General features: G+C 45.9%; 1 protein-coding gene across 7 annotated transcripts in view; it reads right to left on the bottom strand.

Annotated features, from left to right (window-relative positions):
• Positions 1-15,323, bottom strand: part of SFI1 (SFI1 centrin binding protein) — a 175,550-nt gene that overhangs the window by 102,520 nt on the left and 57,707 nt on the right. For all 7 annotated transcript variants that reach the window (XM_056530373.1, XM_056530334.1, XM_056530384.1 and 4 more), the window contains 3 exons: positions 14,438-14,509; positions 12,651-12,761; positions 9,431-9,525 (listed from right to left, as the gene is read on the bottom strand). In XM_056530373.1, coding sequence (XP_056386348.1) covers positions 9,431-9,525; positions 12,651-12,739 — 184 coding nt within the window. In that variant the 5' untranslated portion in view covers positions 12,740-12,761; positions 14,438-14,509. The remainder of the gene's footprint in view (positions 1-9,430; positions 9,526-12,650; positions 12,762-14,437; positions 14,510-15,323) is intronic.

The following is a 15,323-nucleotide window of genomic DNA, read 5'->3' as shown; positions in this document are numbered from 1 at the left end:
TGAAAGATTGGAAAATTGCTGCTGAACTTTGAAGCCCTCTGATGTCTTCTAAAAGTAAAAACTCATCAATTTTATGATGCAAACATAAAGTAGACATATTGAACATGTGATCACAAATTTTTTTTATTTTGAATATCCATTTTCCTTACAAGCAGAGAACTTCAAATTTAGGGGATTTTTAACCATGAAAGGATGCAAGTTGCCACAAAATTTTACGACTATGTTAACCCCTTAACGACGCAGGACGTATATTTACGTCCTGCGCCGGCTCCCGCGATATGAAGCGGGATCGCGCCGCGATCCTGCATCATATCGCGGCGGTCCCGGCGCTCATCAACGGCCGGGACCCGCGGCTAATACCACACATCGCCGATCGTGGCGATGTGCGTATTAACCCTTTAGAAGCGGCGGTCAAAGCTGACCGCCGCTTCTAAAGTGAAACTGAAAGTGACCCGGCTGCTCAGTCGGGCTGTTCGGGACCGCCGCGATGAAACAGCTGATCGGACACCGGGAGGGCCCTTACCTGCCTCCTCGGTGTCCGATCGACGAATGACTGCTCCGTGCCTGAGATCCAGGCAGGAGCAGTCAAGCGCCGATAATGCTGATCACAGGCGTGTTAATACACGCCAGTGATCAGAATAGAAGATCAGTGTGTGCAGTGTTATAGGTCCCTATGGGACCTATAACACTGCAAAAAAAATGTTAAAAAAAGTTAAGGTCATTTAACCCCTTCCCTAATAAAAGTTTCAATCACCCCCCTTTTGCCATAAAAAAATAAAACAGTGTAAAAAAAAAAAAACATATGTGGTATCGCCGCGTGCGTAAATGTCCGAACTATAAAAATATATCATTATTTAAACCGCACGGACAATGGCGTACGCGCAAAAAATTCCAAGCGTATTTTGGTCACTTTTTATACCATTAAAAAAATGAATAAAAAGTGATCAAAAAGTCTGATCAAAACAAAATCATACCGATAAAAACTTCAGATCACGGCGCAAAAAATGAGTCCTCATACCGCCCTGTACGTGGAAAAATAAAAAGTTATAGGGGTCAGAAGATGACATTTTTAAACGCATAAATTTTCCTGCATGTAGTTATGATTTTTTCCAGAAGTGCGACAAAATCAAACCTATATAAGTAGGGTATCATTTTAACCGTATGGACCTACAGAATAATGATAAGGTGTAATTTTTACCGAAATATGCACTGCGTAGAAACGGAAGCCCCAAAAAGTTACAAAATGGTGGGGGTTTTTTCGATTTTGTCGCACAATGATTTTTTTTTTCCGTTTCGCCGTGCATTTTTGGGTAAAATGACTAATGTCACTTTAAAGTAGAATTGGCGACGCAAAAAATAAGCCATAATATGGATTTTTAGGTGGAAAATTGAAAGGGTTATGATTTTTAAAAGGTAAGGAGGAAAAAACGAAAGTGCAAAAACGGAAAAACCCTGAGTCCTTAAGGGGTTAAAGTAGAATATGTCACGAAAAAACAATCTCGGAATCAGAATGATAACTAAAAGCATTCCAGAGTTATTAATGTTTAAAGTGACAGTGGTCAGATGTGCAAAAAACGCTCTGGTCCTAAGGTGTAAAATGGCCTGGTCCTTAAGGGGTTAAGGCTCAATGTACCCCTTGTTACAATCCTTGAGGGGTGTAGTTTCCAAATTAGTATTTTTAGCATTTTTTTTGCTGTTCTGGAACCATAGGGGCTTCCTAAATGTGACATGCCCCCCAAAAACTATTACAGCTAAATTTGCTTTCCAAAAGCCAAATGTGACTCCTTCACTTCTGAGCATTGTAGTGCGCCCACAGAGCACTTGACATCCACACATGGGGTATTTCCATACTCAGAAGAGATGGGGTTACACATTCTGGGGAGCATTTTCTTCTATTACCCCTTGTAAAAATGAAATTGGGAAAAAATAGCATTTTAGTGAAGAAAAAATAAAATAAAAAAAAACACATTTCATTTACACATAAATGAACGATGAAAAGTTGTCAAACACCTGTGGGGTGTTAAGGCTCACTGTACCCCTTGTTACGTTCCTTGAGGGGTGTAGCTTCCAAAATAGTATGCCATGTTTTTTTTTGTTCTGGCACCATAGAGGCTTCCAAAATGTGACATGCCCCCCAAAAACCTTTTTAGAAAAACTCACTCTCCAAAATCCCATTGTCGCTCCTTCCCTTCTGTGGGCGCAGTAGAGGTCTCAGAACACTTTACATACACATGAGGTATTTCCTTACTCAAGAGAAATTGGGTTACAAATTTTGGGTGGGATTTCTCTTTTACCCCTAAAATTAAAAAAACTGGGTCTACAAGAACACGCGAGCGTAAAAAATTAAGATTTTGAATTTTCTCTTTCACTGCTATTCCTGTGAAAGACCTAAAGGGTTAACACACTTTCTGAATGTCATTTTGAATACTTTAAGGGGTGCGGTTTTTATAATGGGGTATTTCTAATATGAAGGCCCTTCAAATCCACTTCAAAACTGAACTGGTCCCTGAAAAATTCAGATTTTGTGAAAAATTGCTGCTGAACTTTGAAGCCCTCTAATGTCTTCCAAAAATAAAAACATGTCAACTTTATGATGAAAATATATAGTGAACATATTGTATACGTGAAAGAATATATAATTTATTTGGTATGTCTATCTTCCTTACAAGCAGAGAGCTACTAATTTTCATACAAAATGTTTAATTTTTAAAAGTAGTACAATAAAACAAAACCTATATAAGTTGGTTATCATTCAAATTGTATGGACCTACAGAATAGATATAACGAACGACATATCATTGTCTTTAGACTGGTTTTTGTGCCTAGAAAAGGTGCAAAAAAGGAGCAAGCAGGGTTTATTTGCGCCTTTTTTGCACCTTTTGGTTTACACATTTCTGCTGATTTTGAGTTGCAATCCACTGATTTTGCCAATACATATGATATGGATGGGATTTACGTACTGCGCCTCTTTATGAAAAGGCACAAAGGCACTGAAAAGTCTCAAACTACAACAGCCCAGACTTAGCTTAGCTATTTTGGTTTATGTGAACAGAGAAAATTACAGAAAATTTTTACCTGCACAAAATTTATCAAATGCTCTGTGACCATTTAATAAATTTGGTGCTCCTACACATTACCAGCACACAAAAAAAAGGGTGTAGAAAAATGCTTCACCTACAATGATAAATGCTGGCCAACATGTCATTTGTACTGAAAAATGGAAAACAGAGGCCCACAAAAGTTGCTAAATAGTTTTAGTTTTTTTTACCAATTTTCCCCACAAATATATATTATATATATATATATATATATATATATATATATATATATATATATATATATATATATTTTTTTTTTCGCTGTAGATTTTGTGGTAAAATGAGTGATGTCATTACAAAAGTACAGTTAGTGGTGCAAAAAACAAGCATTATATGGGTCGTAAGTGGAAAATTGAAGGATTATGGCTTTTTGAACAGAGGAAAAAACATAAGTGCAAAAAAACTAAAAACAAAAACATGATCTCAAGGGGTTAAGGGATAACCACAAATTAATTTGTTATTTTCCTATGCCCTACAAACAGGGTTTTCATAATAAAAAGGGCTATCCAGGACATAAGGGCTCACCAGGATAACTTTTTAAATTTTCTGAAACATTTTTTTTACAATTGCTATCTGGTATCGCAGCTCATTTTCATTCACTTGAATAGACAAAAAGTAGATTTTTTATGCTTACCGTGAAATCTCTTTCTCGGAGGATCCATTGGGGGACACAGATCGTGGGTATATGCTCTTGCCGCTAGGAGGCGCTGAAACTAGGAAAACAAAAAAAGGTCGGCTCCTCCCGGCAGGCTATACCCCGCCTACTGGCCCTGAGCTCATCAGTTTAGTCTCAAAGCAGTAGGAGGCAACCGACAAAAAAAAAAAAAAAAAAAAAAAAAGAAAGAAAGAAAAACCAGCAAAAGTCAGAGAGAAACAGACAAAAGAAAAAACCCGAACCATCTCTCGAACAGAACAAACGAAAAACTCTACCCAAACTGTGGGTGGGCGCTGTGCCCACGGTCTGTGTCCCCCAATGGATGCTCCGAGAAAGAGATTTTACGGTAAGCATAAAAAAAAAAAAATCTACTTTTCCTCGGTAGGAAACCATTGGGGGAACACTGACCATGGGACGTACCAAAGCAGTCCCCGAGGTGGGGAGAAAAATACTCAAGCCAAAATCAAGCAGAGGAGGATGCTGCTGCCGCCTGCAACACCTTGCGGCCCAAACTAGCATCAGCCGACGCAAAAGTGTACACTTGATAGAATTTTGCGAATGTATGCAAGGACGACCAGGTGGCCGCCTTACAGACTTGCAGGGCCGAAGCCCTATTAGAGAGAGCCCAAGAAGCGCCAACAGAACACGTGGAATGCGCCTTCACCCGAAAGGGTGGCACCTTGGCCTTGCGGTGGTACGATTCCGAAATGGCCGAGCGAATCCACCGAGCAATGGTCGCCTTGGAAGACGGAAGACCCTTACGACTACCCTCAGGAATCACGAAGAAGGAGTCCCCCTGGCGAAAAGAGGAGGTGACCAACCGATAAATCCGGACTGCCCGGACCACATCAAGGGTGTGAAGAGAACGCTCATGCGGGCCACACCCTGCAAAAAGGTGCGGACATGGGAATTAGAGGCCAACTGCCGTTGGAAAAGGATAGAGAGAGAGCAGACACCTGACCCTTAAGAGAACTTAATGTCAAACACTGATCCAGGCCTGCCTGAAGAAAGGCAATAAAACGTGGAAGGGAAAAAATGACCGAAAATAAGCTTTCCAAGTGCAGTGGTAAATCCTGGCCGAGGAGGTTTTGCGTGCCCAAAGCATAGTACGAATAACCCCCTCAGAAAACCCACGGACCTTCAATACCGTGGTTTCAACCACCACGCTGTCAAATCCAGCGACCGTAAATTGGGGTGGCAAAGGGGACCTCGAAAAAGAAGATCGGGATGAAGTGGTAGGCGTAGCGGCACGTCGTGGGCCAGTCGAACCACGTCTGCGTACCATGCGCGTCTGGGCCAGTCTGGGGCCACCAGAATGGCAGAGACTCCCTCCGCCTTAAGTTTCCTCAGAACCCTGGGCAAGAGGGGAAGAGGCGGAAACAGATAAGGGAGTCGGAAGGATGCCCACGGGATGACCAGAGCATCTGACACCAGGGCCAGGGGATCCCTCGATTTTGCTACAAAGAGGGGAACCTTCCTGTTGAGGCGAGATGCGAAGAGATCCACATCCGGGGTCCCCCAACGATTGCAATTCTGTGAAAACCCCTCCGGGTGGAGAGTCCGAATGTGGATCGCCGACAGAGCAGGGACCCGAGCCTCGGCCCAGAAAAGAATCTTGGAGACCTCCTTCATCGCCGACCAACACCCGTCGCATTGTCCGACTGCACCCGGACCGGTCGACCCTGAAGGAGATGTTCCCAATGGAGGAGGCAAAGGAAGATCGCCCGAAGCTCCAGGATATTGATGGGGAGATGGGCTTCCCTGGGGGACCAGCGACCCTGGACCGTCATGTCCTGAAAAACCCCTCCCCGACCCATGAGGCTCGCGTTGGTGGTGACGATCTGCTACTGAAGGGGAAGAAAAGACTTCCCCAGAAGAAGAAGGGGAGGGTGGAGCCACCAAAGAAGCGACTGACGTACTGCCAGGGGCAGGAGAATCCTGCGATCCAGGGAAAAGGGGACTTGTCCCACCTGCCCAGAATGGGCAGTTGGAGGGAGCGATAACGAAATTGGGCGAAGGGGACTACTTCCATGGCAGCCACCATACGGCCCAGGAGCTCCATGCAGAAGCGAATCAGGACCAGGACGGGGCGTCGCAGGCGATGGACCCCCGCCTGCAGAGAGCGCCTTTTGTCCAAGGGAAGTGTGATCTGAAGACTCTAAATTCTCGGACCGAGAATGACCGCCGCCATGACCTTGGTAAAGACCCTGGAAGCCGTGGCTAGACCAAACGGGAGTGCCACAAACTGAATATGACCCTCCAGCACTGCGAAACGAAGGAATCGCTGATGCGCTGGGAAGATCGGAATGTGGAGATCGGCGTCTCGAATATGCACTGAAGAAAGAAACTCGCCCTGGTCCATAGAGGCCACCACGGACCGGAGGGACTCCATCCAAAAATGACGGAGCAACTTGAGGTCCAGAATGGGATGAACCGAGCCCTCTTTTTTTGGGGAACAACAAAGAGGTTCGAATAGAACCCTGATCCGCGTTCCCCCTGGTGGAACTCGCACTATCACTCCCTGTGAGAGGAGAGAACGCAGAGTGGTCTGAAAAGCCACTGCCAAGGAAGGGGACTGAGGAGGGCAGGATTGAAAGAAACCGTGTCTTGGGAGAGAAGAGAATTCTATGCGGTAGCCTCCTGAAATAACATCTCGCACCCAGGCGTCCTGGACCTGAGACAGCCATATGTCCTGGAAAAAAGACAGCCGCCCTCCCACCCAAGCACACGACACGGGTGGGGGCGCCCCTTCAGGAAGAGGCACGCTTACGGGTACCCGATTTTGCAGCAAAACTGCCAGATCGGTTGCCCGACTTCCATGATGGACGTGCCCTGAAAGTGTGTGCTCTACGAGGAGGAGGCTGCGCCTGCTTGGAGGGACGACCCAGAGCCGTTGACTGAAAGGACGGAAAAGTAGTAGTCTTCCGGCGGGGTTCCGAGCGCCGAGACCTGTTCTGCGGAAGCAGAGAACTCTTACCTCCTGTAGCGTCAGAAATAATGTCATCCAAACGTTTTCTGAAGAGGCGTGAACCCGAGAAGGGTAGTTCCGTCAGAGACCTCTTCGACGCAGCGTCGGCGTCCCACACTTTTAACCACATGGCGCGACGAATAGCAACCAAGTTAGCCGAGGCAAAGGCCGAGCAGCAAGCGGATGCCAAAGTGGCTGAACAAAGGAAATCGCCCGCTTGAGAGAGCTGGAGAGCCGCTTCTGCCAGTTCTTCCCTGGAAATTCCAGCAAGGGCCCCCTGGCGGAGCTGGGAAGCCCAAACTGACACCGCCTTGGCCACCCAAGTGGAGGCAAAAGTGGGGAGTAATGAGGACCCAACGGCTTCGAATGCGGACTTTGCTAGATTTTCCATCTCCTTGTCCGCCGGATCCTTAAGAGACGCTGCATCCGCAAGGGGCAGCGTACTGGACTTGGACAGGCGGGAGACCGGCGGATCAATCTTAGGCGGAACCGTCCACTTTGTGACTAGGTCCTGAGGGAAGGGAAAACGTGTTTGCACCTTCTTGATTCCCTGAAAACGCCTCACAGGGTGTTTCCAAGTAGCGTCCAGCACGGCGTCAAATTCTGCATGAGAGCTAAATGCCTTGGGAGCACGCCGTGATCGTCGAAAGGAGACTTCTGGATCAGGATCCGAAGCTCCTGGGTCCTCCAGATGAAAGGTGTCCCTTATGGCTGACACTAAACCATCCACCACATCGGACTTTGTAGAGTAATCCTCATGATCCAAGGCTGAATCTGAACCTTCTTCCACCGCTTCCCCCGAGGAACGGGAGTCAGCGGAGGCAGCCCTCGCCGGGGGAGAGGGAGACCTGGGATGAGAAGACGGGGACCTAGAACGCCGACCCGGAGAACGACCCCTAGAAGCTGGGGTACGCCCTAGGGCCGGGGAGTGGGAGCGAGACCTGTGAAACGAGGGGCCACCCTGGACCTGCTCCCATGATGAGCCAGAGAGCACTACCTTAGCGGTTCCGGGGAAACGGAACGCAAGCCCCTAGAGCCTCGCAGGGATGACCTTTCCAAGGCCGAAGCCACTGACTGAGACCTTAGCCAATTCAGAAATCGATCGTGTAAGGAAGAAACCCACTATGGAGGGGGGGCGGTTCCCTCGCATTCCGCTGAAGTCTCAGGGGCTCCAGAAACGGACGGCGAAGACAGTTTGGAGGAGCAAGCGGAACAGGAAGATTCAGTAGAACCTACTGGAAATTTGTACTTACAACCCACACATGCATAGTAGGTGACCAGAGCCGTCGCCTGTCTGGGCGGTGGGTTGGACATAGCTGGTAACTAGGGACAGCAGGCCTGTTTCCCAGTTCTGGAGAGAGAGAAAGAGAGAGAAAGAGAAAGAGAGAAAGAGAAAAAGAGAGAGAAAGAAAGAGAGAGAGACCCGCCACTAGCAAGGCAGGCCGCCTCCCAGAAGCAGCCTATTGGCTGAAAGTGACCTCTGAGCGCGTGCACCAGCTGACCCCCTAGGTGCACGTGCTAAGCCCCCATAGGAGGAAGCGAGCGGTTGGTGGAGCCTCTGAACACGCGGCCGAAGCTCCGGCACCGTGCCGCCATGTCCCCCAGTAACCTGCACTGACTCATTGTCTTAGCCGGATGAGAGAACAGCCGTGCGATCCCTGCAGCAGCCGAACAGACCGCATGCAGGGAAAGACGCTGACTGAGAGGACTGCTGTGCGCGGTTCAAAGCGAAAGTAACAGCCGCGCGATCCCTGCAGCGACCGAAGTAAAAACACACAAGTCGGCAGGGGCGGGGAGGGGGAGGGAAACGCTGTCCTGGCGCCCCAACCCTGCCGAAGTGCTCATTCCCCCTGTGCCGGTGTCGGCCTGTCCTGTGCCGGCCATAATTCTAGGGGTCTCCAGAGGTTACAAGCCATTAGAAATAATAAAAAGGAGTGCCCCCCCCCAGTAATGACAAACATACTCACCTAGCACCATACTCACCTGAAGATGTCTTCCACCTGAAGATATCTTCAGCCAGACTTAAGGATGCCTGCATCACGTCATGCTGCTACAGACAAGGACAAGCAGGGAAAATAGGGGGACCTGGACCCAACGGTACTACCCCGTTGGCGGGAAGGGGTTAACGGTGCATTTGTAAGTTATGACCCGTGCCCCTTAGCCGCATATGGGGGAACAGGTAGCACCATGCTCCTGAACCCCCACCTAAAAACAGTAAAAATAAAATGAATGAAAGAAACTAAACAGTCCCTAACTATAAAATAAGAAAAAGAGAAGACCAGGTCTGGAGAACCTGTGTCTTTCCTCCTAGGACACTAAGCAAACTGATGAGCTCAGGGCCAGTAGGCAGGGTATAGCCTGCCGGGAGGAGCCGACCTTTTTTTCTTTGCCTAGTGTCAGCGCCTCCTAGCGGCAAGAGCATATACCCACGGTCTGTGTCCCCCAATGGTTTCCGACCGAGAAAGCCTGTTTTCACAGGTTAAAAGCCATGTTTTCTTAATGGGGGAGATTTATCAAAATCTGTGTAAAGAAAAAGTTGCCGATATAAATCAGATTGCTTCTTTCATTTTACAGAGGCCTTGTTAAAAACAAAAGAAGCGAACTGATTGGTTGCTATGGGCAACTAGGCTTATCCTCTGGGCAGGTTTTGATAAATCTCCCCCAATGTCTCTACTGATCTGAGAATAAAAGTATTTGTAAAATACTAACCAAACTTTTCTGCAATAAGATACTTCTGCTTAGTCCGAGTCTGTGTGGTCACAAAGCTCCTCCATGCCTTAAAGCACATTGTGTAGAGAGTATACCTAGTGATTTAATAACAAATAGTTACATTTTCATAGAGCTCCACCCAGAATTTCAGGAGGTCACAACAATAAATATAGGGCTGCAACGATTATTCGATAAAATCAATAAAATTCGATAATGGGATTCGTTGTCGACGAATCCCTTTATCGAATAGTCGGCCGATTAATTGGCGCCGGTGGTCATGAGGCTGCTGCGGGACGGGCAGTCAGACGCTAGGCCGCACTGCCGCAGCTTGTTCATCAAGTCCCTGTCCCACCCTCAGCCGACCCACTGCTTACCAATCACACATGCAGGGCTGGTTCTTCACTTTTCTAAGGGACGGCAATCCCGACCGCTGAACGCCCCCCCTCGGATACGCAGTCACAGGCCCGCCCACTGCTCACACTTCCAGCAACACCTAATCCGAACACCCACCCCCCCCCCCCCCCCCCCCGGAAGGCTCCAGCAGTGGCCACAGTGGTCCCCCCCAGTCCCACAGTGTAAGCAAATAACCCGCCTTGGCTGGTGATAGGCTGAGCGCACTGCCATATGTAAGGAGCCGGCCCGCAACCCACAGGAGGACAAGGAGAGCAGCGCTTGCGGGTAACATGATTAGTTCCCTGATGTGGGGGGACAGCGCAGCGCTGGGCAGATAAACCAGGGAGCAGGGGAGAGAAGCAGCGCCCACGGGTCACATGATTTGGGGGCGGGGGGGGACAAGAGAAATACCGTTAAATACCGTGGAACCGCCATAACTTACAAAAATACTGTGATACACATTTTTGGTCATACCGCCCAGCTCTACCCCCCGAACAGTCCCACAGTAAGTGGTGTGCTAACATTCCCCCACCCCCACGCTACAGTCTTAACAGCGCGCACATTCCCCATCCAAACCCCTTCCTACACCCTGCACTGTGTGAACACTGTCCCACCGCCTCCCTACAGTTCTGTACTGCTACTGTGTTTCCGCGCACAAAGCTTTCTCCAGGCACTCGGCAAGACAGCACCCTGTAAGTGCATCAGCAGCCCTGTATGAGGGGATGTATGTATGGATATATATTAGTTAGGAGTAGCCGTATTAGTCCAGTGATGCAAAAAGCAAAATCATCGGTAGTTGCAGTATCTTGTAATACCTTTTTATTGGACTAACAAGATTATGTAGAGACAAGCTTTCGGGATTCCTCCCTTTATCAAGTCATAAGCATTTTGAGAAATGCTTGAGAATGGTGTTCTGAGAACACCGAAACGTCGCTTCTGTTTGCTTTTGGAATAAAGCCACTTTTTTGATTTTTCACTATTACCGAGTGCTGCGGTCATCCTTTCTTCTCTGCATGAATTGGACCCAAGACGAGGGTCCCAAGACTGCTTGCACCATACCTATCCTTTCGGAAGTGCTGCTTATCCCTTTTTTTTTTTTTTTTTTTTTTTTTTACACACATTTGATACTGCCGCATGGCTAACTGTTTAAACTATTTAAATATTAGTGAATCATTAAAATTTTATTTTAATAGTTCAGACATTTACCAATGCAGCAGTATCAAACTTACGCTGGTTTCTGTACAGGATCATTAATAATGATTCTGTACAGCAACCGGCGTAAACAAAAAATAAATAACATCACATGTTGGAAACTTTTAATATGGCCATTGTACATAAATTTTCAAGTAGAATCAGCTGAACCCCTTTTTTGTCATTTTGAAATTTTTTCCAATTAAATGGAATAATCGACGAAATATTGTTTCAGGCCAGAATATTGATAGCTCAGCAGTGGATAAGAGCCAGTCCTCCTACTGTAGCTGATCTCACTGCTCGGGTCTCACTCATAGTAAGTTTGGAGAGGTGTATTTATGATAAACGCAAGACTCTGCGCAAGTTCCATATGGTGTGGGGCCCCTGGGTGCAACCGTACAGATTGGGCTTGGACAGTTCTTAAGAAGTTACCTTCTCCTTTATTTAATGTGTGTGTGGTTCACGAAGGTTTCACTCAATGTTTCCAAGCACGTCTGAGTTATTTTGTGCTTAATGGTTAACTGATGTCTAAATACATGTTGTGGTTATATCTGGCCTGACTTCTTACTATGATGTCATGTGCCAATTTATTTGTGATTTTTTTTTTTACCCTTCCTACATGATACCTGGGGGGCTATTTTATGCCAGGCTTCTGATTCCTTCAAGGTCAGCGTTTATAAACTTAGATTTATGGCAGACATTGGATAGTTATGTTTGTGGGTGGGGTGGGAAGTGCTGTTGGGAAGGTGGGGTGGGTTTGTGTTTTTATTGTGTGTTTAAAACTGTAAAATAAAAAAAAATAAAAACAATAAAAAAAGAAAACAAGTGTGTCTTTATAAATCTGGCGCATCTTTACCATTATGATCGTATGTGAAATACTGGTTTTAACAAATTCCCCAATAAACTTTGAAGTGGTCACTTTAGCTTCTTCCAGCTGTACACCAGTAGTTTCAACATATGGACTTACTAATATAAGCTGACTGCCAAGAGTCGCTTGCTTTTGAGGAGTTGTCTAGCTGGACAGAAACTGTAGTGATCAAACTAATTTCAGACACCAAGGCTGAACGAAGAAGCAGTGCATGTTCATATTTTGTGTTTTTTTTTTAACTTTCTGTTGCAGGGTTACCACTTTTAATAAGCAGTAACATCCTTCTGGACACAAACCGGATTCTGCAGGTCAGAATTAGTAAGGCTATGTTCACAAGCCAGAATGTCCGCACAAAAAATCTCTGCGCAACATTCTGCAAACTGCGGGCACCGGCATAACAGGCTCGAAAATTTGCCATCTCCAAAGAGGACATGTCCATTCTTTCTGCAGACAAAAGAATAAAAATTTTTGCGCCAGAAACATCTGGCAAGGAAATGCCACCACGTGCACAGCGCAGCAGAATCCCATTGAATTCTGTGGAATCCTGCATAGAAATTCTGACATGTGAACATAGACTAAGGCAGCGGCTACACAGAGTAAGCGATAACTTTTACACAAATTTTGTGGAACAGAGCATTATAAAAGACTATATGTACTAAAAAAAAAAACAAAAAAAAATCTCTGGAGCAAGATCGACGTGCTTTTAATGTTTTTACGAATAATTACACAGACATTAAACCAACTACAATAGTACAGCCAGAAATGTACCTATATTGACATTCAGATCGGACACTGAGCCTCCATTCTTTACATAATGTCCACCACTCCTCCTTCCACTGAGAAAAGCAGTAACGCATAAGTCGTAAGGAATGATGGCGTCTAAACAATGTGGATATATAAAAAATAAAAAAAATCATTAGTATTTGATAAATACTAAAATGTAATAAAATACTACCTGGCATAGTTTGATATGTAAGAAATGCTATAAAATGGGCAGAGTGGCAACACTCCCCCGATGCCTCCTTTGTCCCACTGCGGGCCAGAAGCACTCCTCTTCCTGGTTTCCAGTTATTAATATGTCACGCTGTGGCTCAGAAAGTTGCTGGTCGCAGCGATGTCCCGCCTCAAGCAGTGATTGGCTAAGTGGCAATGTGATGTATTTAGCCCAGACTCTGGTCTTATCCCTGTTGCAGGGGCTCACAAAGCCAAAACTTTAAAGGGGATTTTATAAGCATTAATTCCATTGCTTATACTTAAAGCTAGGTTATTGCATAGCACTTGTCACTCAGATTGGTGCTCTGCTAATACAGCCAGCCTGAGAAAGGCTCTACTAGAAGATTGGCCTGCAGCCATCAGAGGCTTTAAAGGGGTATTCCAGCCTTAGACATCTTATCCCATATCCAAAAGGAGTCACGCCCCCTCACATAGATATGAATGGAGGGGATGTGGCGGGTGCTGCACGGGACCCCTGCGATCAGACATTTTATCCCCTATCCTTTGGATAGGGAATAAGATGACTAAGGCCGGAATAACTCTTTAAGAAGGCTTCAGACTGCAATCATTATTAAGAGGTTAATGGCAGACATCAGCATGATTGCTAATCTCAGTCATTAACGTTAATGTTGCTGCAGAAAGCTCAGCTCCTGAGCTCGCTTCGCAAACTAATAGCAAAAGTATGCCCTACATGTAAAACACATGTTTGCAAGGCCCAGGTAGCCATGCTGTTCGTGTATGGAATATGTCGCCAAGAAGTTAAGTTGGGTATATTAAGAACCAGGGGACCTGGTTGGGAAAATATGTATACTACTATATATTATTGTCATATGTTCTGACAAAATGTCACGTGCTGAAAAACCCTTCAACAACTCTAAACCATGTGGTCACCGGTACAGGACCTATAGGAAAGCCCCAATTTCTACACGTTTAAAAGAGGTAGTCCAGCGCTTAGACATCTTATTCCCTATCCAAAGGATAGGGGATAAGATGGCTGATCGCAGGGGTCCCGCCGCTGGGGACCCCTGTGATCTTGCACGCCGCACCCGTTAAAATCAGTCCTCCGAGCGTGTTCGATCACGGGGCTGGAGCGTTGTGACGTCAAGGCTCCGCCCCGTGTGACGCCACGCCCCCTCCCATAGGCTTGCATTGAGGGGGTGGAGCGTGACGTCACAACGCTCCGGCCCCGTGATAGACAGTAATCAGACCAGGAGCGAACACGCTCCGGGGACTGATTTTAAACGGGGTGCGGCGTGCAAGATCACAGGGGTCCCCAGCGGCGGGACCCCCGCGATCAGGCATCTTATCGGGACGGGGCACTACGGACAACAAAGGGTCCCGATAGATTCCATTGACTATAAAGGGGGTCTGACGTGCACCATTGTTGTTTTGTGGGAGTAGCAGGAGAAAGATGGCGCTTGCAGTATTTTTTCTCCCGCTATTCTCTCCTCATTTTTTAACTTCCACTGACTGCCAGGTCACAACGGCAATGTGAAAGAAGCCTAAATCACATTTCCTACAACAATGAGTTTATCTTTATGATCTATAGAAATTAACTTTACCTTGCAGTGGATGGAAGGACCCTTCCAAAAGTTTTTCTTATCCAGAGGTATAGAAATTTTCGGGCCAGATGCCTGCAAATATTTATTTGGTTAGAAGCTGTTAATAAGTACACCTTACACCCTGTTCCAAATTATTATGCAAATTATATTTCTCTCATTTACCTAAATAATTGATGTAAATAACATAGCATAGCATCATTCTCATGTTATCAACTATGGAGTACAACTCAAATTTTATTGAACAAACCTCCTAATGATAACAGTATTTTTTTAAACATATAAAACTTACAATGCACTGTTCCAAATTATTACACTTTATAGGTTGTTAAGAACTGAAAATTGTCATTTGTTGTGTTTGCAGCATATTTACTGAAATCAAAAGCTATTTCAATCAAACTTTTAACAACTTTTTAAACATTTTAACAGGTCACGTTACATTTTAACATAGGACCTCTTATTTGATAGCAGCTTCACAAGTCTTGCATCCATTGAACTTGTGAGTTTTTGGACAGTTTCTGCTTGAATTTGTTTGCAAGATGTCAGAATAGCCTCCCAGAGCTGCTGTTTGGATGTAAACTGCCTCCCACCCTCAGATCTTTTGCTTGAGGATGCTCCAAAGGTTCTCAATAGGATTGAGGTCAGGGGAGGATAGAGACCACACCATGACTTTCTCTCCTTTTAACCCCATAGCAGCCATTCATGCAGAGGTATTCTTGATATAGCATGATATGGTGCCTTGTCATGCATGAAGATTATTTTATTACGGAAAGCATAGTTCTTCCTTCTACACCTTCTTGTGAGCATTGGTTAGTTGCAAGACTCTGGAGGACACTACACCTTGATGTCCGTGGGACTCCATAGGCACCAGCAGCTTCAAATATCTGTT

Source organism: Hyla sarda, chromosome 1 (genome assembly GCF_029499605.1).
Source record: "Hyla sarda isolate aHylSar1 chromosome 1, aHylSar1.hap1, whole genome shotgun sequence".
Lineage (NCBI taxonomy): Eukaryota > Metazoa > Chordata > Amphibia > Anura > Hylidae > Hyla > Hyla sarda.
Note: the sequence above shows the minus strand (reverse complement) of the source record. Positions and strands in the feature narration are given on the sequence as shown.